The sequence below is a fragment of the Nannobrachium achirus genome, assembly GCF_963921795.1.
Source record: "Nannobrachium achirus genome assembly, chromosome: 2".
In the NCBI taxonomy this organism is placed as follows: domain Eukaryota; kingdom Metazoa; phylum Chordata; class Actinopteri; order Myctophiformes; family Myctophidae; genus Nannobrachium; species Nannobrachium achirus.
Window position 1 is genome coordinate 59,101,153 of NC_137811.1, and position 25,827 is coordinate 59,126,979.

At 41.5% G+C, this 25,827-nt stretch overlaps 1 protein-coding gene across 3 annotated transcripts in view; it reads right to left on the minus strand.

The window, feature by feature from the left end:
• Positions 1-25,827, minus strand: part of LOC308305549 (leucine--tRNA ligase, mitochondrial-like) — a 100,491-nt gene that overhangs the window by 5,963 nt on the left and 68,701 nt on the right. For all 3 annotated transcript variants that reach the window (XM_080750361.1, XM_080750359.1, XM_080750360.1), the window contains exons 13-19: positions 25,311-25,409; positions 11,454-11,591; positions 8,983-9,086; positions 6,204-6,386; positions 5,224-5,393; positions 633-710; positions 381-492 (exon numbers count right to left, since the gene is read on the minus strand). In XM_080750361.1, coding sequence (XP_080606487.1) covers positions 381-492; positions 633-710; positions 5,224-5,393; positions 6,204-6,386; positions 8,983-9,086; positions 11,454-11,591; positions 25,311-25,409 — 884 coding nt within the window. The remainder of the gene's footprint in view (positions 1-380; positions 493-632; positions 711-5,223; positions 5,394-6,203; positions 6,387-8,982; positions 9,087-11,453; positions 11,592-25,310; positions 25,410-25,827) is intronic.

Below are 25,827 nucleotides of genomic sequence, written 5' to 3' on the forward strand. Positions count from 1 at the left end.
TTTGGACTTATCAGGTTTCCACCCGACAGAGACGTTATCCTCGCCAGTACATTGCCTCTTCATCACTATAGATCTAAGCCAAGACAAGACATTGAGGGTAGGGGGGGGACTGCACATTGTCGCTGAGTATTATGAGATAGATAGATGACGGTGATAGTGAAAATAGCCACCACTACATTAAGTTGTCATGTGATGAGATTAAAAGTAAGATTGAAATGGACTCCTGCCTCCTTCTCTCCTGCCTCTCTCATTGTGTCTTTGTGTGAGTGCAGGTGTGTGTGTGTGTGTGTGTGTGTGTGTGTGTGTGTGTGTGTGTGTGTGTGTGTGTGTGTGTGTGTGTGTGTGTGTGTGTGTGTGTGTGCTTTGTGAATGACACCCACCTGTCCAGAGTTCAGAGGTCAGATGGGGGGCCATGGGTGCTGTCATCACACACAACACAGCCAGAGCCTCCTCGAACTCCAAGCTGTTCTGAACCACCCTGACTGTCGCACTCTGACCACACACACACACACGCACATACATACACGCATGAATGTGTGCGAGGTTCATTCAGTGTGTGTGTGTGTGTGTGTGTGTGTGTGTGTGTGTGTGTGTGTGTGTGTGTGTGTGTGTGTGTGTGTGTGTGTACTCACAGCCAGTGTGTTGGTTAGACCCATCAGACGGGAAATGGCCGCGTTGAACAGGAAGTCCTCTGTCAGGTGGGCGGTTACCTGCAGACATTACCGTGACAATCGTCAGTTGCTACGTACCTGTTACACCTGTCTGTCTGTCTGTCTGCCAGCCTGCCTGCCTGCCTGCCTGTCTGTCTGTCTGTCTGTCTGTCTGATACACCTTCTTGTCTTCACTCAGGAAGTGACCCTACGCCATGGGTATTCATATTCAAGTTAAGTGTTAAGTGTGTGCACTGTCAATACGGTCAACATCTACTCTAAGGCCATGTTCAGACGACAACGCTCTGTAGAGAAAACGGCGAGGTCCCAGGACATCGCCGTTGCGTTTAGCTTTTTCCAGCGTTCATATGAAGCCCCATCAGATCATGAAATGTCCGGCCCCCGGCCCCTTGGGTTCCTGACAATGTTGCCCCCTGAACAATTTCATTGAATACCCTGCCCTACGCCCAACGTACCAGCTTTGATACTGTACGTGCAAATGCATGTCTTTTCAACGCACACATTTATCAACAACACCCGACCATACACTGTGATTGTCAGGATGCTATTTGTTTGAGAAGAATCACTCGCCCTGTGGTGAGATGTTTCCTATGCTCAGATCTGTACTGGTTCCTATACGTTCCATTGATAAAATGAGGGCCCGGCTCTGTGTCTCAGAGGAGGGAAACCTTGCCTACCAGAGAAAAAAATGACAGCGGGTTCAGGAGAAAGGGGCCGGTTTGCGCGTCATCGCAATTATGTAATGACTGAAAGTAGTGATGGGTCCATGGCGAGCGATATTTCGTTTCAAAGTCATTCTGTCTTTTGTGTGAACGAAACGGGAACAAACTCAAACGTTATTGTTACTCGAGTATATGTCCCTTTTCCTCTGTGTGGAAAAGCCAGGGGACGCATGGTACGGTCAGTCGGTGACAAAATGCAACATGTTGACAAGCTGAAGAGAAACGTTCTGTCATCACAGGACTGTCATCACTGTTCTAAAGAACAGTGAACGAATGATTGGAACTAATCTTGGTAGTGAACTAAAAGAACTGATTTGAGTCACTGAAATGAATGATGATTCCTACCACCACTAACTGAAAGGACACCGCTGCCGCCGCAAGCAATCCTTCTGCTGCTCGGCACTGCTGGGAAACGACCCTTTTAGTCAGAGCCCTTGGGAGGAGAGGAGGAGGTCATCATTGCTTTTTTGATCGGGCAGATCAAAGGACTCCTGTAAAAGCCCCAGACCCTCAAGGGAGGGAGGGTGGGATGGGGGGGAGGTTTAGAGTGAATTAAAACCTGGCGGTGAACAGGAGGCTATTTATACAGACGTGAAAGCAGCGAGGCTGGATTTAAAATACATTTTCGTTCCCCGCGTCTGACGCCCTTCACTCCGCGGGTGTCGGGTTACCCAGAATTCTACAGCCGTGTCAACACTGTCAACAACAGGCCTGTGTAAATGACGCACAGCTTACCTCTGGACCAGTGACACAACTATTTCTCCCATTTATCTTTTTTACTTCATTAAAAGTAGCCATTCCACAATACTCTAACCCTGCTGTCGGGTAGAAACCTCTCATCTCCACGGCCTACTTACTCATGCAGCAGATCCACAAACTTGAAATGCGACGCAAAGTGACGTGTTTTGCTATTATGTGCATATATATATATATATATATATATATATATTTTTTTTTTTCGACTCGACTTAAAATAATACAATTATTGGCAGCAAAATACAATACAGACACAGTTCCAAAGTAGCCTAAATGCCTCAAAACATTCAACATTTGGAAAACAAAAACAAAATTCCAGCTCTACATGCTCACAACACAATGGAATGCGTTGTAGATAGTAGATTGGCTATTTTCAGCATTTAAAAATGTTTTCAAAATAAATTAATAAAAATCCCTAATAAGATTAGGCATAAGGGATAAGGCTCTTTGCAAGATAGGGCCCTAAGTATATAATAGGGCTTAAGTGGTTAATGTATTGTACTTACAGTAAGTACAGTACTTGATTAAATTGTCTCTGTCGGGTGGAAACCTCATGACCTCAGGTCCAAAGATTCTTTTTAAACAATATTTTTATTGGTACATTTTTTTGTTACATAGACAGGTCCAAAGATTTTACTTTTCAGGATTGAACTTCAAAACTATCAGATCTACCAGCTCAAAATGTGTCGCTTCATGCTGCATTTCGAGCTTCTGGATATGCTACTTTTGATGCTTTTGTGTGACAATGTACGCCTGTAGTACAAAGAAACACAAAAGGTTTGAATATGGAGATAAGAGTTTTCTGCCCGACTTGAACGATATATAGATATACTGTACTAGTTACTTTCCACCAATGGAATGGAAGGGCTACAGTGAGGTCAACATCAAGGCTGTGTGATGATGACTGACGTTCCTCCACAGACCACTGTCCTTGGTGGAAGAATACTCATATTGCTCCTGTCGGGAAGAAACCTCTTATCTCCACATTTTCCCCCGTAAATGAATGCCCTAATGCCCATACTATAGCGTCACAAAAAAGCATCAAAAGTAACAGATCCACAAGCTGAAAAACGTGCGAAGCAACAAGATATGAGTTTGGAGGGAAAAAATTAATTAACTTGAGTAAAAGTACACAAGCATTGCCATCAAAATATAGTTACAATACTGGGGGCACCCGCTGGCATACTGGTCCAGGTACATACGTACCACATAGGCTCGGTGTAGCCTGACAGCGTCAGTCGCTGGTTCGATTCCCAATCCCCACCAACTTTGCTGCGTGTCACAGTCACTCCCCATCTCTGTCCCCATTTCCTGTCAGTCTACTAACTGTCCTATAGTATTCATTATGCAGAATGATCCAGTACCGAACGTAATAGTATTCAATATGCAGAATGCTCACAATCATATTATTGGATTGTAATTAGTAATGCATTAATGTGTTCATCACTTTAATGTTGCAGTTGGTAAAGGTGGGGAAGATTATTTATTGTCAAAATCGGCAAAGTAACTAGAAACCAAAACTGTCAAATAACTGTAGTGGAGGAAAAAGAATATAAATGAAATACTAAGGTAAAGTAAAGACAAAAATGTACTCAAGTACAGAACTTGAGTAAATGGGGGGGCTCTTTTTAGGCCAAAAGCCTAAAATCAGCATTTTATTGCAGAAGCCATATGATTTGTTTCTGGAAAAGGGACTAAAGTCATCTTTAAGTCTGAATTGAAACCTTACCATTTAGATAAATATAAACATGTCTTACACAATGGGTCTTCCCATGAATCTGCATACTTCAGATTCTTGAAAAGGAGTGCACCAGAGCCCTCTAGTGGTCAGAATTAATAGCACAACACAAACAAACTGTGCACTGGTTCTCAAGTATGCTACTGTTTAGAATGGAGTTATGTTAGTGACACACTCAACATCTAACAGTACTGCATTTGCAATCAAGACACTGCTTCAGGAATCCAAGAGTGGGTAATCTTTGGTGAGTAAGTAATCCATAAGAAAACCACTTCGGTGAAAGTGTTAACGTAACAAAAGTAAAAGTATAAAGACCTTTTCAAAGAACAAAGAAACAAAACAGCCATGTTGTCTACTTCTACTACTTCTCTACTTTGAGTGCAGGTCATGCATCACAAACCATCCATTTGTTACTATTTGAGTTGAGTGGATGTTGTGTATAACATCACATAAATTATTCTCCTTATGCATCCATCAGCTTGTATGTGTTTGCTTTTTGTGGATTTTGTCCACATCAATTCTCCATCTTCAGCCACTTCAAACACATCATAAGAGCTTGTGCTCTTATCACCCGGGTGCTCAAAAGAAAAAAAAAACTCCATTCATTCGAACGTGTAAACACTTCCATTACTATTCTCACAAAGACGCTTCCAAGCCAAGGACCTCTGCACAGAACACACTGAAATATCAACTTCCTATTTTTCTTAACTTTTTCCCTGCCAGATTATTTATTTATTTATTGGGTCTGGTGCCATCAAAAAGCGGCTTACCTTTGCGACGTTATAGTAGACAGATACTCTGCGCTTTCGCAGACCAGGCAGCAGAGGGCGGCGTCATGCAAGGATTAATGTGAATTTGGCTGGTCCTGCTTCCCTTACATTGAGAGCACACTCTGTGTTGAGAAAATCAACACGGAAGAGAATTGGTCTCCGTTGATGTTAATGCATAATGGATTTTTAAGACCATCCCTGCAGACAATGTGATTACAGTACACGGCGGCGCGACCCCTCATCAGCTTAAGGACATCAACAAGGTAAACGAACGAACGGCTGTATTGGCGCGGCTCACTCTCGAGAATTGGGGCGAACAGGAACATCCAAAGCAGTATAAGAGTTAATATCAAAATCTAAGCCTGTGCACTATAAAGGACTGGCACAGAAATCCCATCAAACGTGTCCTATTCATTGGACCAATAGCACAGCCGGATGCAGCTCCACGAAAGATAAGGCTATTTAAAGAAAAATAAATCTTGAAAAGTTGCCAAAAATTTGGAACAGCTTTGAAAACCTTTCACGACACAAGTCCTCTCTTATGAGACGCCGAAATGTGTTCCTACCTGTTGAATAGCGTAGTTCTTGTTGTTCCAGATGCGACTGACCTCGGCCTGGTCTTTGTTCTTAAGCCTAGAGGGACAGGGGACGTCCCCCAGCTGCCGGGCTCCTCTCAGCTTGGTCACCAGCTGCCACAGGCGAGACTGCCAGCGCAGGACACCAGGCAGGGCGTCCGCTGCACAGACATCACACATTTTAACTATTTATTTATGTATGTCTGAAACATGCATTCTCTGAATAAAACCATACTGTCTCTTATGACCAACCCGCAGGACCAAAGATCTACTGAGTGAACAGATTCAGAATGATTTGCTTTCAAACAAACAAACTAATATGTGTTAGGCCGTCCCATTGGCGTCCCAATCTGTGATTTGTCATACAATGTGAAAGGAGCTCGCCAATACTAGTGCAGTGTTTCCTAAACTATTTGTGGAACGTTGATGTTTAGGTATTATCATCTACCATATCTAAAGTTTAGATGATGGTTGGCTTCATGTAGGAACATAGGTTTAGATTCTAAACATGTGTTCCTACATGAAACCAACCAGTTGAATAAATTGCAGATCGCGGCTTTTTAACGATTGATTTTTATGGAAGATACTTCTGAACGTGTATTCTTTCTATTACTATTCTAAATAATGCTCTTTAATGCTCTGAAAAGTAACAACATGTTAACCTACAGTACATGTCTGGTGGGATGACCTCTCAGTTTGTTTCTGGTTCCGTGATTTAATGCATGCATTTAAAATTATTATGCTTTTCTTTATGTTTTTAGTCTGCTTGGTTGTCTTTTTTGTCCATACACCTTTATGTTATAAAATCTATAAAAAGATGGTTCACGAAAAAAACGAAAGAAAAGTGACTAAAATAAGTCATGGTGACTGACCACCATTATTTTATGTTGTTGTAACAATTAAAACATAGCAGATATACAAGCTCACAGCACAGCAATTGTCAGGTCTTAAGGTTAGGTTAAATAACTCACTCTTGACGTCCCAGAGGATGTCCTGTTCGGGCGGAGCGGCGTACAGGATGTAGAGTCGCACGGTGTCGATGCCGTACTGTGAGACCACGTCCTGCGGGTCCAGGCCGTTGTGCTTGGACTTACTCATCTTCTCCCAGGTCACCTGGAGACGCTGCTGGCCGTCCAAAGACATCGGCTCCTCACCTGGGGACACAGGTAGGGATGGGATGGGATGGGACCATAACGGCCATTATCGTTTATCGCAGGGGTCTTCAACGTTTTCAGGCCAAGGACCCCTTAGTTGAGAGAGATATGAAGCAGGGATCCACACAACCTTTTCATAGATTCTATATAGTTTAATTGTTTGATAGCACAATCATCCGTGTATTTATTTCAGTGTTTTCCGATATTTAACCACTTGAAAGTCTGCTCTTTTTCCCAAATGTCACATTTCACTATGTACTCTATGTACTACTTCATCATACTGCAGCACAGTGGCGTAAAGTAACGAAGTACATTTTCTCAAGCACTGTACTTAACTCATCTAGTGCCTATCCCGAACAAGTTCGGCTTTTTGTCGGCAAAAAACATTTTTTTTTTTTTTTTACTCACCCTGAGCTGCTTGGACCAACGTGGGTGGTCCTGGCTCGTCCAGCGCTTCCCAACGAGCCATTTTAGATGGTCCGACGATTTATTCCATTGAAAATGGTTTAAAATAAAGTTTAGACCCCCCCAATGTTCACCGAATGTTCACTGTCGGCGGCGCGATGTATTCCAGTGTGCCTATCCCGAACTAGTCCGGCTTTTTTAATAAAATGAATAAAATAATCCGAGGCCGCACCAAGCCTGGCTCTAAATTTAAAATCTAGGCGGCCGACCGAAAGCCCTTTCCACCGGCCCGTAATCGGGCAACGCGGCCGCATCGCGCCGCCGAATCCAATAATAACTCACATCTTTGAAGCCCTGTTTCTCTGATCTGTGTTCTGTGTGAAGCGCGAAGATTTTATTTACATCTAAATCACCGAAAATAGTGCTTCTAAATGCGTGATAGCTTATAGCTATCCTGTTGCTATTTTCATCCGGGTCTCTTGCGTCTCATGCACAAACGTGTACACGCACGTCACTGCCACGTGGGCGCCTGTATGTTACTATGGTTGTCAATGAGAGATTCCCTGGCCACTCAACAGACCTTGGGCGCCCCCAAGGGGCTGGCACTGGAAGCGTTAAGTACAGGTATTTTTTTACTTTACAAGAGTATTTCCAATTTTACTTCACTTTTACTTCTACTCCAAAATAGCCGACCTACGTACAACCTCACGTTGTGAGCTATTTTCAAAAGATTTGTATACATTTTATACAGTTGAAAACTTGCCGCCTCCCATCCAGCTGTGAGAGAGAAAGTGAGACGCGAGGCCGAATTTGTGACTCAAAAACACTTTGAGGAAGATGAAGGGCTTCCCTCACTCTCTGGCACTGTCTTCCAAGCCGTCCACGTTTATTTCCTGTTACCAGGCAACAGAGAGTGGAGGAAAAAGAAAGCGAGACGGTGGTTCAGAGAGATGGGGGGGTAGGGGGTGCGGATGAGAACAAGACGTCTCCCTCCAGACTTCAAAACGCCTCCTCCTCCTAATTTGAGTTTTGTTTGAAATTGCTCTTCAACTGGAGGTTCCTGTCTGGGGGACAATGCTGTGGTGCTGATGGGTTGTTAGGTAGGTGATGGTAGGTGGGTTATGGGTTGTTAGGAGCGCTGGGTAGGAGATGGGTTGTTAGGAGCGCTGGGTAGGAGATGGGTTGTTAGGAGTGCTGGGTAGGTGATGGGTTGTTGGGAGTGCTAGGTAGGTGATGGGTTGTTAGGAGTGCTAGGTAGGTGATGGGTTGTTAGGAGTGCTGGGTAGGTGATGGGTTGTTAGGAGTGCTAGGTATGTGATGGGTTGTTAGGAGTGCTAGGTAGGTGATGGGTTGTTAGGAGCGCTGGGTAGGAGATGGGTTGTTAGGAGCGCTGGGTAGGTGATGGGTTGTTAGGAGCGCTGGGTAGGTGATGGGTTGTTAGGAGTGCTGGGTAGGTGATGGGTTGTTAGAGTGCTGGGTAGGTGATGGGTTGTTAGGAGTGCTGGGTAGGTGATGGGTTGTCAGGAGTGCTGGGTAGGTGATGGGTTGTTAGGAGTGCTAGGTAGGTGATGGGTTGTCAGGAGCGCAAGTACTGTAGGTGATGGGTTGTCAGGGGCGCTGGGTAGGTGATGGGTTGTTAGGAGTGCTGGGCTGCCTGGCATAGCAGGTACTAGCCACTGTGGGCCAGTGCCTCTCAGGGGTGGGCAGCTTTGATGATGTAGAGGGCCACTATATTTTTACACTCACTCCAGAGGGCCACAATGCATATACAATAAAAAAGAATAGCCGATCTACAAGCTCAAAACATATCGCATTAAATCTGCTATTTTAGCTGTTTCTTAATTGGAATCCTAAAAAGTTAAATTTGATTTAATTTCAAATGCATTTATATGTTCTTCTGTTAACTTTTTGTAGGATAGGAACTAGGAATACATTGGACATTAAAAAAGACTACCGGTAATACTAGTCATTAAGCTACTAATATTGACTGAATTAATTAAAGTGGCTCATGTTTGAATGTTTGGAATTGTAAGCTGAAATCAATAATATATCAGTAATGTATCAGTATAACCCTAACCCTAACCCTAACTCTAACCCGGCCCCCGGGCCACCAGTTGCCCATGTATGCTCTAGTCTAGAAGGTACTAGCCACTACCTCCAAAGATGGTGAAAAAAATTCACTTCACTGTACCTGTGAAGTCCACGTCTTCTCTGTGGAGGTACTGGCCACTGTGGGCCAGCTTGAACGTCTGGCCCTTGATCAGACCCTGCACCAACAGCTTCTTAAAAGGTTCCCTGAGGAGTAGAGAGATGGGACACATAATTAATGAAGATCCTTGCATGCACACGTAGCTAACATTCTAGACCAGTGGTTCCCAACCTATTTAAATTTCAAGGACCCTCGGGTTGATAATGCAGTAGGCCACGGCTCCATTTCCTGTGATACGATACGATAAAATAATAAAATGTTATTATCTCTCGGACCACAATCTACAGTGTTAATTTAACCCTGAGGTATAACCAAACAGACCCTGTAATCTACAAGCTCACAATCTGAGTGTCATTCTGCAATTGGGGGGTCGCAGCCAGCTGCTGTGGTTATTTGGGAATCTTTGGTAGGACCGTCCTAATTATTGCATAATCAACCAGTCACAATTATTTGAGATAGTCAACATAATTTTGCGGCCTGATTGTTACCATGCTGAATACATTTACAAAAAAACAATAGCAGAAATATCCAATTTATAAGCTTACAACACGTCGCATTGCGATGAGTTGTGAGCTTGTAGATCGGCTATTGTAATTAAAGTTAATAAATATGTCAGTAATTTCTTTATAAATTATTTAGTTATTACCGGTATATAGTTTTCTGAAAACCTTCAAATTCTTATTCAAAACATTTAAATGAAATGTTCTTCCTATAGCAACAACTAATGAGACACAGAGGTGTTCCCGGTTTGAAAGGTATAACAACGTGTACTGTACGTTACAACATGTCTATAAATGGTTAGTTCGTCATATCTGCCCTGAGCATTTTTTTGTTTTTGTTTACAGAGCCATAAAGGCAAACAGAAATATAATTTCCATTCACATGTCCTAATGTTCAATGCCAAAAACACAAATAAATGGCAACTCATTGTGACAATTAACGGTCAAGTAAAATGGGATGATGGTGACATGACAGCCCTAGTCCTTGGTATGGAAACGTTTGGGAGCTCCTGCTCTGGAGTGACCACCCTTCACTGGAACGCCTGACAGTACAAGACTAAATATTAAAGCAGCACAAAGATATTGGACCACAGTGGCAACCTTATTGTTGAAGAAAAAGAACCCCCCCCCCCCAGCCCCTCACTACCCTGGGTTAAATGAATGTGACAGTAAGTAAGATTGGACTTATTCTGATCTCTGTGCTTTTTGTCTTCATTTTTACTTTAGGGTTTCAGGTTGTTTACTTTTTGTTTTACTTGTGGCCACTTTATGCTGTTTGTATTCGAAAATTGCAGACCTCTTTGTTGGTTGAATATCGATTGCTTGATGTCTTTTCTGTCCGCTTAAAATCAATAAAGAGGTTAAAAAGAAAGAAAAATAAAAGGAAAAAGCAGCAAAAGATGCTCGTGCACGCACACACTTAAACACATGCATGCGCATATTGCGCATACACCTTCCTTCAGTGATATCACAGTGCGACCACATGAGTACGCAAACTAAAGGGATTGATACACTCCCTTTAGCAAATCAATTTGGGTGGGGGGGGGGGGTGCCCAGATGATTAGCTTAATGTTCAGCAATGTTGTCTCACTCAACTGTAAACAAACTTTACATTATATTATGTAAGAAAGAGGCTACAGAGTCAAACTAAATGTAATGCCTAAATTCCAAGTGTTTGTGAGGGTGGGGTGGTTTTCAGTTCAAAGATTATTATTTTGGGGGGTCGTGGCCAGAAAAGTGTGGGAACCCTTGACCCCTTGACTATGAGAAAATGACATTGCCCTAGAGCATACATGGGCAACTGGTGGCCCGGGGGCCACATGCGGCCCCCACCTTCACTTAATGCGGCCCTCAGGTTAATACCGGAATACTGCTATTTATTATTGATTTCAGCTGTTAAAATTCCAAAGAGGACCTGATTTAATCAATCTATATTAGTAGCTTAATGACTAGTATAGTAGTATTACAATGTATTTTTTTCATGTTCAATGTATTTGTATTTAGGTTCATGAAGTTAACATGAGTAAATAACTAAATGCGTTTGAAATCAAAATGTTACATTTCAGGATTACAATTAAAAAATAACAAAAAATTATTCAGGATTCCAATTCAAAAGAGGCAAAAATAGCCGATCTACAAGCTTGTAGATCTTCTATTTTTGCTTCTTTTGTATGAGACATGACAAAGTAGGACGTAGCAATATGTAATGTGGCCCTCTGGAGTGAAGGTGGAAATATAGTTGCCCTCGCCATCATCAAAGTTGCCCACCCCTGCCCTAGAGTCTCTAGCCAAATTCCAATATTCAGAATTTAAATACGTGGCCTACATACCGCTAGGTTGAACTCTGCCAAACAACAAACGGAAATGATTGATAGTACGTTCGGACACTGACGTTATGCTTGTAGTTCGGCTATTTTTAGTCACCAGCACAAAACTAAGACTTTAAAAGCTTACCTGTGAGTGACCAGGCCCTGGTCCTTGCAGAAGTGACTGAAGAAGCGTGCGTAGTACAGGTGCATGACGGCGTGCTCCTTCCCTCCTATGTACACGTCCACGGGCAGCCAGTGGTCCACCAGGGGGCGCTCAAAAGGCCTGCGGGCGGGTAGGGGTCAGGTTAAGTACCGTAGTTAACATTGTATCATATCGTAATCCAATTTAAGCTTTCCCTTCCCCAGAAATAGCTAATCTACAAGCTCAAGCATGTGGTCTGTGAGCTTGTAGATATGCTATTTTTGAAAAATCTTTAAAAGTGACGTCTATTATTATAACAACACCCCCAAAAATAGGGACGGCCATGTTGAAAGTGGTTTAATGAACACTTGCATACTGTGTATATATGCATATTGTCATTGTCGGGCACAAACCTCATATCTCAGTTTTTCAAGTTTTACATTTTCTTTAATAAATCAGTGTGTGTGGGTTTTTTAACAAATGAAAAGTATTAAAAGGGGCTTCTGACTAAACCTCCTAACTCCATTGGATCCTCAAACTCCAACTTTTCTCCCTGAATTAATACCCTAGTACAGTAGTTCATTATACAAGAGTGTCGCATGAAAGAAGTGAAAATGGCAAATCTGCCCAACCCAAAATAGTGAGAAAAGCAGATCTACAACCTCACAACTTCAATTATTTTCATTGCTTATGTTTGTATTTATGGAAATGATTAGGATTTTGTTATTTATCAACAATAAAAAATATGCCCACACACTGTCACAGGAGCAAAGATTTGCTTAAAGAAGCAACGTTTCGGTCAATGATGACCTTATTATTCTAGGTGTCTGAAAGTTTTTCTAAACAGTTGATTTTATTTATAAAATACTTTGAAAAATGTTGGAATTGGTTTTAATTGATGAAAATGTTTGACTTTTGGACAAATCAAAATAGTTAAAATCACTAAAACGATAGAAAGAAGTAAATGAAAACATTTTAACACTCATTTTTTCTTTTCTCTAATGACTATCTAAAATATGAACCCTTGTTGTAAAAAAAAAACAAAGTTGTCCTTTAAACTTTTTTTAAATCTTTAGAAATAATAATAAAGTTTATGTAGGAAACAAATCAATATTTACTCACAACCCATAAAAACTGGTTTGCGTCACAAGCATGGGTCCCGACCCATGCTTGTCCCGGCCCACCGTTTGGGAAACAGTGATATTTACAGTGATATTTCAGTCGGCCAGATGTTTGAGGACTCAGTGAGGATGTGAACACAACAGATGATAGTCTATAAGACAGGGGTTCCCAAACTTTTTTGTCTCAGGGCACCCCATAAATATTCTTTTTAATCCGAGGCACTTTCACTCCCAGCACCTTATATTTATAGCATATCGTCGTTGTCGAGTGGAAACCTTGTATGTCCAAAACCGTTCGTTTTGTATTTATCATCTATAAAATGTACTAAACTAGTGAAAACAGCAGATCTACAAGCACACAGTGTGCTTGTAGATCGGCTGTTTTCACTAGTTTTGTGCGACAGTTTGTATGATGAAGCAGGGCTTTGCTTTACCAAAAGACGTACACATTTGAAACTTGGAGATACGAGGTTTCTGCCCGACAGTGACGATATTTTAGTGATTATATTGCGAGGAAAACGTTGAGATAATAGCCATTTTGGTTAGAATTGACTGAAAATAACACGGTACTTCAAGTTTAAAATGATACTGGTAGCCAAGGTGGCAATATTTAATTCTGGACATGGAGTAATGAAACCCAATGTCCTGGCAGCTACTGTAACTGCCTTCTTCGGGAACGTACACCCTGAAGAAGGCAGTTAGCTGCCGAAACATTGGTTTTCATTACTCTGCATCCAGAATAAAATATTGTCTCCCAGTGTGTGCGGCCACCTTCTCGTCTCTTGAAGACTATAACGCTTGGATCCTTCAGCCTCGGGCCGACAGACACCACTACAAGGACTGTGGTGGGCGTAGCATGCCTGTGCAGGATATGAACAGGCCAGCTGAAATACCCTTATCCTGACCCGAGCAGGGGATTGTACCTTTCATGTCAGCCTCCTATCTCTGTGTGACTCCTTACACAACATCTGTCTGTCTGTGTCTGTCTCTCTCTTTCCATCTCCCTCTCTCTCCATCCGTTTCTGTCTGTCTGTCTCTTTTTAGTAGTTTTTAGACATACAAGGTTTCCACCCGACAGCGTCAAATTGGCTTTTTCTGTTGTGTCATAATCTGAGCGGCAGAGAGAACAGAGAGAACCCCCAACCCAACCCCCCACCCCCCTCTCTTAAAGCAGCTTTACAGCGAGGTCAGGCCACTGCCGGGAAATTAATCTCTTTTGTCGTGCTCTGGATATCAGCAGCATCCCTGCAGGTGACTGTCATGGCTTTATCATCTGTACTGGCAGGGAATGGAATGGTTGTACGTACGTGTGTGTGTGTGTGTGTGTGTGTGTGTGTGTGTGTGTGTGTGTGTGTGTGTGTGTGTGTGTGTGTGTGTGTGTGTGTGTGTGTGTGTGTGTGTGTGTGTGTGTGTCTATGTGCTTTTATTACTATACTTGCGAGCGGCTAAATGCCCCAACAAGTATTGAAGAATTTGAGAAATAGACACGGTGAGGAACATTTTCTCGGTTCTCACAATTGAAATGGTTGTTTTATGGTTGATTTTATATCACAATGTGTCGTTGATAATCAAAGGTTTGGAGTGCATTATTTTAAATAACCTTCTTAGTAATGTGCAACATGAAATGGACCCCTTACAGTTTGCGTATAGGAAGGGGAGGGGCAGTGATGACGCTCTTCTCGTTATGCTTAATAAGATCTATCATCACATAGATCAAGCTAAAAACAAACTATATGCTCGGGTACCTTTTATAGATTTCTCTTCGGCATTTAACACTAGTATACACCAATATCATCAGACGGGTGGAGTCCTTCCTGACTTATTGGGTCCAACATGTTAGGGTGAACAAATCAATATCTCGTCCTGTTACGACCAACTGTAATAGATTCTATGAAATGTAATCTATTTGTTTTATATGTGCAGTCACGTGTCTGTCACTTTACCTAAGAATACAGTAAGACTGACTCAGCAACAGCTGTCGGGACCGTGGCTCCACGCGCGCTCCGACGTCATCAGTCCATACATGGAAGACTCTTCAGAATTGTATCTTTAGACATTGTTTAGGATACACCCTCTCAACTATTCTTGTCACACTGTCCGTGTATATAATGGGACCATGCCTGAGAAATGGGAGCGACAGATGGGGATGCGTGTCGCTCAGAGCTCTTGATAAGATTGTTCAATAAATGTTGTATTCATTATACTCCACCCTCTAAGAATTCGATTCAATTTATTATGTTATTATTTATATAAGTATGATGCTTAAAGAATTCTATTACAGTGGCGACTCTGGTGGGACCGGCATAATCTGTCTGTCAGCTTTTCTCTTTTTCTGTACAGGACACACTGGCTATTGATTCAGAGCAGCTGACGGACAGGGATCGCCGGTCGAACTTAACGGGGTGAGAGTATCGTGAATACAATATGATTTGGGAGGCCAGACGTGGTCATTATAATTGCATGTACCCGGGACAGGCCACGACATTTTTATGCGGCTGTCGTACTTGCATGAACAAAATTTAATAGAGAGATGCCTTGCATGTATAGAAGGTATCTACCGTATCTCGGAAGTATACTGTTTAAACGTACAGTACCCGTGTAATTCGGGGTGAAAGCTAATACGTAGCTCCACGTGATCGTGGGTTGTTTCTGTTAAAGTACAGTACCTGTAGGAAACCAGGGTTAGGGTTGATTATCGATTGGGGAATCGCCTTTCGGCAATAATCATCTCGGTATAGGATATTGCATGACGAAATATTCTCTAAAACGCCGCATGTGGGCGAGTACTTATGAACGTAATCAGGCGATCATAAATGAACGTAACCAGACGTGAAATATGTAATTATGAAATGGTCGTATATATTTAACTGTGAAAGCCAGACTTGGTTGTTAAATAACTATTCCATGTAGTACAGTTGATACAGTACAACTAATGTTTTAATTCGATGTGTTGTGAGCATCTTTCTGGTAGGCCATGTTTTGGGGTGCCTTTATGGGCATCCGTCTCCTGTGAAAGTTGCTTACAAAGGGGGGGTAGGTATGAATTTAATTTATGCATTTATGATAATCAACTAGAAGTGGGTAGTTGAAACCAGAACCAAAATAGGAATCGGGATCATCTTTTCTTTTCTCTCGCTGGGTTAAAATGGCCTGGGAGAAGGTCTTATGTCATTAAGACATTGGGTAGACTAAAAATATAGGTTTTGACCTTACCTTTTTTGTGAAAAGCATAAGTCTCGAGCTGCTGGGGGTGTGAATGTGAGGCCGTGAATGTAAGGAAATGCATTTTCGGCCTATATCAAATAACTGATGCTATTGGAAAAAATACCAGGCGGACGGGAGAGTCCGTTACCTTGTATAACTAGTCAGTCGTGGTCGAGCGATCAATATATCTGAAATGAAGAAACTGTTCCGTTGATTGGTAATAAAGAATCCACGACTACCATGGTCAGCTGGGAAAAGAAAGATTTTAGGCTATAATTTAAGCCTATAAAACTACAAATTACACATTATTATTTGTCTAAAGTGGTAAAGCTACAACAATACCTAATTAATTGAGGTCTATGACCTGTCAAACTCTTGTGAGTCTGTCTGATACGGCAGCTGTCTGCTTCTGTTACGTTCTATTCTCGCCGTACAACAGTTACGCGCGGTGGGGGGGTGACAGAGCGCCTATGTGAAATGAGCAGAAATAGCGTTAGCAGAAATAAGGCTTCCGGCGCTGGTCTCTTAAGAATAAGAGTATCCCTAAAGCCGGCTATAATATACATTATGTAGGCCTACTGCACCTTTAGTTTGAAGGCTGGAGCCTGGCATATTTCTGCCGTCTCTCAGACCGGAAACGTTCTTTCTGCTCACTTCACTTCACGGACCCGTCAGAGCTACAAGCTGACAGCACGGTGAAATGCGCTGCGCTGTGGGCTTGTAGGTCTGCTATTTTTAAATGAGATACAGGGTCACAGCAGGCAAGGGTTCCTTTGCTGGCTATTTTAGTAGCGTACCGCACCGGCCATACGAAGAAGCGGATAGGCCTACATTGAGGAGACGATTGTTCTCGTGCGTCAACGCTTGCATAATCATACAGCAAAGGAAACCTCGGCACAATTAAATAGACATTATTTGATTTAAATCTAAAACCCAGGGACACGTTGGGGTCAGGGAAAACCCATGAGAGTAGACCATTGGAAACTTGTGAGTCTGTTCTAGCAGAACGGTAGATCATCGGTTTTCAAGGCATGTTGGAGAATATTGATTATAATTTATAATGGTTAATGAAGGCTTAATTTTGTCTTAATATTTAAGTAGGACATAGAAGTCAGTTTGACTATTGAGACTGTATACTGTACTGTGAATGTTAGCTGCAGTGATTGGAAACTAGGCTATAGTTGTGACAGAGTATCTCATTGTTTGGTAAACAGTGATGTTTGAAGGTTAAATGGATGAATTTACATGTATGTGTTGACCAGATCATTCTGGGTTGACCTCTAAAGCTTGACTTAGATTATTTTACCAGGGTTAAATTAAGGTTGGGTAGCAGTCTATTCTTAATTATTAACACTACGGTAAAATCGGTTGGCATTGCTTTGTGACAGGTATTAAGTGAGGTAATTTGTGGGTGAGAACCACAGCATAGACATGGTAGTGGACGTCAGTCTAAATGGTTTAGTAGTTCATTAATAGACAGCTTGGGCTGTGATTGACATTATGCTATTTGCTGACTTGGATAGGACAGTGTAGAATAGCTGGACATGGGGAACAGGTGCCGTGCTTTAGGAATGGTGGGGGCCTGTGGAAGACAACCCCTGCTGTGAGAATAACATTTCTGTGGTCCATCCCAAATGTGTGTCAGTCTGGGTGGAATGGCTGTTTCGATATTTGGGCCTATTTGGCCTTTGTACGCTCATTTAAAAGGAGAATGTAACTTATTTCAGCCAGTGGACTGAAGAAGAGATTGTCCAAAATATATCTTTAGCTTTGCAGTTTAGCAGTCGTCAAAATAAAAGTGACCATATGAACTAATGAACATTGATTTAAAATAGGCTGTAGTCAGCTTGTTGTCAGGCTATTCTCTTCATAGGTCAAGCAAGGACTAAGGGTAAGGGTAGGAAATAAACAGTAGTGCAAAATATATATGGTTGGCTGAAAACTTTATTGATAAAATGTTTCTCTAATTCAGTGAAACTCAAGCAAAGTGATGGTGTAATCTGGTTACACAAGTATGTCACATACAAGAAGTTAAATGTTTCAGTAGAATCTAATTTTTCCTAATGTAGACAGTAAAAAAAAAACGGTTGCCAACCTGTCAGTATATTTTCGCATACTTCAGCTTGTGTGGAGACCAGTGCTCGGGGGAGCACTGCTACTAGTTTATTTTTAAAGTCTTAGCAGCCAACATAATTTCTTTGAGAAAGGATAAACAACCGATTGGTTGGATGACTAGCTTTTAAGTGTAACCATTTTAAATTCTTAGATGTGGCATGTGGCATGTAAAATGTATCTAAAGAAAGGGAGCTGAAAAACGGGCACTAAATAGTGGTGAATGTATGTACTTAATATTGTAAGATGGGTAGTGAAATTATCCAATGTACTGGGGTTTTCCCATGTGAAAAATAGACATAATATTATAATATTATATTATTTGTTATTAATGGAGGACATGTGGTCAGATCTAGAGAACTGTTTCCGGACAGTACAATTACTGTAAAATGTACAGGGCCTCTAGAAGTAAGTGTGACAATTCTCTCACACAGCTGTTCAGGAATACACTGTCGGTTCATGACATAGTATTGACAGAATTGCCTTAAGAAGGATTATGTGTAAATGTAAAATACTTTTGAGATTGCAGGGCATTATAATTAGATAGCAGATGATTGTAGCATTAGTATAAGGATAATGTCTGGTTGTGTTGTTTTATCATATTGGGAGAAGCCAGGTTTTTCAAACATAGACTTTGGGAAATCCTTTACTCTGCTTACTGCGTGTCCATCAGGGGTTCACCTGTCACTTGAGCTATACTGGGAGAGGGCAAATGCGATCACATTGACAGTCTGGTCATCAAGATGGACTAGTTCCGCATCTGGAGAACAATGTTGGACTGGGGACAACATGACACTGAGAATGTTACTCAAATGACATTTTGGGACTGCAAGAATTCCAAGGACTACTAAAGCCAGGTGCATGGCTTTGGTTCTGTGGGGGGCACACAGAACCTTTGGTGAGACCGAACATTCCTAAGGAACATGAAGGATACATCGTGAACACTTTGGATGGCTAATCATGATGTTTTTTCCTGTGTGGTGGTTGTAGTAATTCCTCTCTCAGTGGGGCACTGACGTGACGGGGGAGCGGTGGTGGGGTCATAGTAAGTTGGTGAGTACCCATGGCTCTGGGAAGAAAGGATTGATTAGGTGATTAATGGCTTCCATATGATAAAGATGAACTATACTATCTAAATGTCTACTTGGCGTAACAGAGGATGAATATGATCCTAAGCCAGGGTCATACATACCGATATGGAAATAGGACATTTACTTATAACTCAGTAACATTGTTTAAAGAGCAGGTAGAATTTGGTAGAGTTTCTGAAATCATGATATGTTGTGTTCAGTAAATTTTGACCCTATTTAAAATACTTTGTAGTTAGAGTGCCCATAACTATATATATTGGGATGGTTTTAAACCTTTCAAAGCACAAGACAGTCTGTGGAGAGAATTGTCTCACTGAAAATTATTTAACCCATCAGATAAAGTGTTCCTTAACCCTGCAGTGGCCATATTAGTCCTTTGAGCTTAAAAGGGGGGTCACAAATGAAATAAGTTAGATTTGTCTAACAATAGAAGCCACATTTTTACACTTACATAGGATAAGGGTCACATTGTCATTAATATTGGACCCAGATCATGTAAAATAGTGCAGTGGCATGGAATTTAAGAACACAACAGTGGTATCAGACTGACTGTTGCCAATATAATTAAGGATAATTATAACTGATTTAAAATCGTATTTGAATAGATCCCTACTGTAGGCCAATAACACATTTTGTTCTCTTCCAACGTGCTAGAGTGAACACAAATATAATCTCTTAAGTCTATTAAAGATTAAAATAGGAATAATGCGATTCTGTGTGGGTGGTGGGGTCTTAGGTCTAAGATAGAATAAAATAATAGTGTTTTTAGGTGGATTGACATAACAGATAACCCAGGTACTCCAGTAGAAGCCTACTAGTGTGTGGTACTGTCCAACTCTGTAATAGCCAAACATACAGGCAGGCAGCACAAAGAGCAAATATATTTTTGGGCTAAATCTCAGCTGTTGTGGCCACTTGCAGATCAACTGTCATGACTTGGTTGGGAAACAGCTTGGGGAGGTCAGTTCAGTTGTTCAAACTTATAGTAAGCACACAAGAATAGACGGAAATGGCTGAGTGACAGGAACAGTGTGGTCGTCAGGTGACATTAATTGACACGGTTGAGATGATATCTGCTGTTTAGCATTCAGTGATTAAATGAAGAGTGCACATGGAGTGGAGCTCTGCGATAATGTCCCTCCACTTAGCCTTATAATTCTGTTTTTTCTCACAGGATATCTATAGGAGTAATGTTGAAACTTGTTGGATAGTACAGTACATTGCCACAGCGGATTGATCTATGTATTAAATGTATTACACTACTAATAGGCAATAGGCAATATGGAATCATAAAACAAGGAAAAGAATCCTGTGCCTGATAAAATAATATATGGTTCTAGGGAAATATATGATTCTTGGGAAAAAGGTGTGTTTCTATACATATGGGGGTCAGTGTGGGGTTTAGTATTTTAAGTTGTTAAATTAATTACAGGCTTAACCAGTACGCTGCTTTGAGGATTTTGTTTATATACTTGAATTTTAGTTAGTAGTGAAACACTGAGGACGGATATATCAGTGCTGAGAGGATAACATATGATTAGCAAATTAGACCCTCTTATTTAACTAATAAGCACTATCCATGAAGTTCCTAGGAGGTTACTGGATGGAACCCGCGACATGGGTTCCTCGGTTGTCCCTTCCTCCTCCCACCACTCCCCAACAGTAGCCCTATGGGGGTAGGCCCATGGGGGGTGTCTATATGTATTTTTATCTCCCTGCTCCTAATAGTTATTGATGATCTTCTGTGTTGCGCCGAGCAGGGTGAGCAGCGCGTCACAAACGCAACCGTTGTGAGCTTGTACTGTAGGTCATGCTCAATTGGAAGACCGGAATGCTTCGGTTTGGAGAGAGTGAGCTTGACCAGTGCTTCTCAAAAAGAGGGGGGAGGTGATAGGAATTATAAGAGAATTATAGATATGAATTAGCCTTTTTATGAATTATAAGAGAATTATGAGCATTAGGCTATTAATTATAAGAGGACTAGAAGTAGTTACAATTTCCAGAGTTGTTGTCTCTAGTCTCTAGTAGTTACAATTTTGGAATGGCTCTAGTACATTTTCAGGTTAGATTATTAGGCTATTATTATTCAGAATTGCTGTCTCTAGTAGCTACATAATGTAGGTTTGGTTGACATTTTTAGGTTTGTTTTTGTTTGGTCACCTGTTCAGTTCTCTACTGGCCAGAGGGACTCCTGCTGGGTTAATGACCAGCTGATAGAAATGGGAGGTACACCCTTGGAGTCACTGTATGTTTGGGAATAACAGGAGCCTGAACCACAGGCCACTGCCCACTGAATTGAAATGCAAGGAGTGCATGTCTGAGGTTGAGTGATACCCGGGTATATTGAGCATATATGGGTCGAATATATGTGTATGTATGAGTGAAGACAGTGTTTTTTGAGAATCACTGGTTTGTTGGAGAATAATGTTGAATGCATTATACGGAGTATGTTTTCAAAATTAGGATGTTTTCACCTTTGAAGGTGAAAGAAAAGTCACGCTAACTATACTTTTGATTTCTCTCTATAGGGATCCTGAGTCCCATTTTGGACGGAAATGAAATATATTGTATGTCTTCTATATGTCATGGGATTGTCTAATGAAAGATTGTTTTCTCCCACGAATCACTTAGCTATGGGGAAGGTGTCAATGTGTTTTAATTCAAAATTGGTTTTTCCCAGGAAAGGATTTTCCAATTTTTAGGTGCTGAAATACTATGGGGGTCTTAAGAGAGGAGAGAAAACACAAGTGGTGAAGGTTTTAACAGATTTATTCTTTCTTCCCAACATACTGTATGTGTGGTTAACACAAACTAACTAACTAACTAAACCCATAACAACATGTCTATGCTATGGAATGTCGTTGGGAAGATGAAATGTAATTACAGGAGATGTCAAAATGTTTCCAAAAACATTGAGTCAATATGGTAAAGGAACACTCCTAACAATGGAAAAAATGGAAGGAAAGATATGTCAAATATGTCTAAACCCTATGGTAAGAAAATACTTCCACACATTAAGGTATGTAAAAATATAAGATATCATTCATTATTGCACTATTTATGACCATTTTGTACTACAAATTGAATATTGTTTAAGTGATAAATGCTCCCCATTGCCATGTTGGAAAATACAGAATATTGATGGCTGTATAGATTATAAAAATCATTCTAGGTTAGGATGTGATAACCCTTGGTGCTGAGTTTTCTATTTCCAGTTTTATGAAATCCAATAAATTAAACCATACATGAAAGATGAGACGGAGCCATAAAAATGAGATGTATGGAAACCAAAAGATGTCTGGGAAATCACCATGGAATTGCCGCCTTGCATCCCAACCAGATGAGATGATAGAACTGTGCAAGGGACATACCCTAACTGCCTTGCATCCCATCCACTATGAAGGACGCTGTCAATCCAACTGCTATGAGGACGTTGTGATCGGAAAAGGGGCATGGAAGCCCTGTGTCGTGACATTGCCCAAATAAGGGAAGAAGAGACATTACGAACCAACCTAAGAAGGGACTCATTCATTCAAGTGGAAAAGAGTGCAGGAGAAACACATACACAAACAAAATGCTGGCTTTACGAAGTGATCGCTCAAACCTGAGGGTCGTAGGATGGAATTTTACCAAGATAAATGCTTAATTGGATTTTCGCCCCTACCAGATTTAAATGTGTTTCAAAACTGATGTTTGATCCTCTTGTAGATTACATTAACTGTTAATGACCATATATGATGATATATGATCAAAGGGAGGAATTGTAATAGATTCTATGAAATGTAATCTATTTGTTTTATATGTGCAGTCACGTGTCTGTCACTTTACCTAAGAATACAGTAAGACTGACTCAGCAACAGCTGTCGGGACCGTGGCTCCACGCGCGCTCCGACGTCATCAGTCCATACATGGAAGACTCTTCAGAATTGTATCTTTAGACATTGTTTAGGATACACCCTCTCAACTATTCTTGTCACACTGTCCGTGTATATAATGGGACCATGCCTGAGAAATGGGAGCGACAGATGGGGATGCGTGTCGCTCAGAGCTCTTGATAAGATTGTTCAATAAATGTTGTATTCATTATACTCCACCCTCTAAGAATTCGATTCAATTTATTATGTTATTATTTATATAAGTATGATGCTTAAAGAATTCTATTACACAACACAGGAGCTTCACAAGGGAGAGTGATCTCGCAGGTATTGTTCATTCTGTAGTCTGTACACAAGCGACTGCAGGTGTGACTCCTTTAACACCTGTATTGTTAAATTTGCAGACGACACAGCGATTGTTGGTCTGATTGAGGATGAGGTAAGCTATCGAAAAAAGAGTCGATAGTCGAAAATGAGTTTGCTGGTTGGTGTAAGAGCAACTACCTTCAGTTGAATATTAAGAAAAGGACTAGGGCTAGTGCTCATACACACCAGCAAATAGTCATTGATAGGGATGAGGTAGAAACTGTTGAGGAATACAAGTACTTTGGCACAACGATTGATTCCTGGCTGACATGGAGTCAAACACTGATGCGATCTATAAGAAAGGTCAGCAGAGGCTGCATTTTATGTGCAGACTGAGACATAATAACGTTAGGTATAATGTAATGTTGATAAAAGTCTAATGGTACTCTTCCATCGATCCTTCATGGAGAGTGCATTGACTTTTTGTTTTGTTTCCTGGTATGGTTCATTATCATAGGTTAAAAGAACAAACTGGATAAAATCCTCAATGTACAGTATCCAGAAGGATAGCTGTGGTACGGCTTGAGAGTATGACATTGATATGTGCAGACCCAGGTACTTAGGAAGGGGAAACTATTGCTAGGGATAGAACGCACCCATTTTACAGTCAATACCGGCTTTTACCATCAGGACGACGGTACAATGTACCAATGTCACAGGCTGCAAGATCGTTTGTCCACACACGTATAGGACCTCTGAAAAATGTGTAATGTGATGTCTCTTGAACTATGACAGGTAGCCTATTCTGTTTTCCTCTCCGTAAGATAGGAGCTAAGTAGTATTGTTAATGTATTATGTGACCTGTCTATGTATTGTGTATTTATGTGACCTGTCTATGTATTGTGTATTTATGCGTAGTGATTATTTTTTTGTATCCTGATGGCTGCTTGGTGCAAAATGAATTTCCGGAAGGACAAATAAAGCAAACAAGCATCCATCCATCCACATCTATATATCGATCTATCTATCTGTGTGTGTGTGTGTGTGTGTGTGTGTGTGTGTGTGTGTGTGTGTGTGTGTGTGTGTGTGTGTGTGTGTGTGTGTGTGTGTGTGTGTGTGTGTGTGTGTGTGTGAGTGTGTGAGAGAGATAATCATCTCTGTCGGGTGGAAACCTCACGTGTCCAAAGCGTTACTTTTCAGGATTCAAATAAAAGAATAACAAAAGTAGCTTTGCAACGTGTTTCGACCTAGCAGATGCGCTGCGGTATGACCAAGCAGGTAAGCAGGCAATTTACAAGGAAAAAAACACAAAAAGTTAGAATATGGAAATAGGAGGTTTCTGCCTGACAGCAACGCTATAGTGATGTGTGCAAAGGGAAGAGTACGGAGGAGGATGAGTGTTCTGGTTCTCATGTAGCTCAGATTGAAAGGCCAACAATAAAAGCATTTAATGTGTGAAAATACAGAGCTTAGTTTAACCATGCAGCCACTCTGATGCCTTCCATCCCCCTTAATGTTCTCGCTGCCACGTATTGTTTAATCTTTTTATGTCAGTTAATAAAGAATTTCATCGTACAAGTGTGTCGCACAAGATTAGCGAAAAGTGCCAATTTAAGAGCTGACAAGCATGCCGCTGCTGTCGTGCAGAAACCTCTAATCCAGATACTTTTTGTGAAATTAATGCCCTACTTGATCAGTAGCTTGTAGATCTGCTACTTTTGCCATTTTCGAATTTGTTACGTTGTATCCTACAGACTCCCCTGCCAGTGAGGAGCCCTCACCGGAAGGACATAGACTAGAGCCTTCGTCCTACTCTTCCCGCCCAACGCCCTTGCTCACAGGCTCTGCCCCCAGCCCGTAGGGAGTATGTGCAGTGACCCCCCAAGTGTGTTTGTATTCCAGACGCTTGAAAAAGCTGTGGTAGGCAGGCACTTAAGAACCATGGTAAGTGGTCAACTGAAAAACACAAGTGCATGCATGTGTGTGTGTGTGTGTGTGTGTGTGTGTGGGGTGGGGCTGGGGGTCTCAGCTTTTGTCAAATGTAAGAAGGGGTATGGAGGCTTATGAAGGTTCCGAGGACAAAAGCTTGCGGAACCACTGCTTTAAGTCAGGCTGACCTGTGGACAGATAAGGCGGGGGGACGCTTCGTACCTGTCCTGGTTGTGGGGGTCCGTGTATCTGAAATAATACCAGGCTGAGTCCACAAACGTGTCCATTGTGTCCGTCTCCCTCCTGGCTGGCCCTTTACACCTGCAATAAGAAATAGAGAGTCTCAGTTTGCATGCAATACACACAATATCATGGCTTTAGAAGGTCTTCTGCTGAAGGGAGATGCAGTGTAACGTCTCTGTAGGGTGGAAGCCTCATACAGTATGTATAAACCTTTCAAGATTCAAATTCAAAAAGAGCAAAAGCAGCAGATACACAAGCTCAAAGCATGGCGCGAAGCTGTGTAAATACAGCCAGGGTCATGCACACAATAGACAAGTAAATTTGATGGGACTGGATAAATGTGTCTTGTTTATTGTAACACCTCAGCTGCATTATTAACACTGTGTGTGTGTGTGTGTGTGTGTGTGTGTGTGTGTGTGTGTGTGTGTGTGTGTGTGTGTGTGTGTGTGTGTGTGTGTGTGTGTGTGTGTGTGTGTGTGTGTGTGTGTGTGTGCGC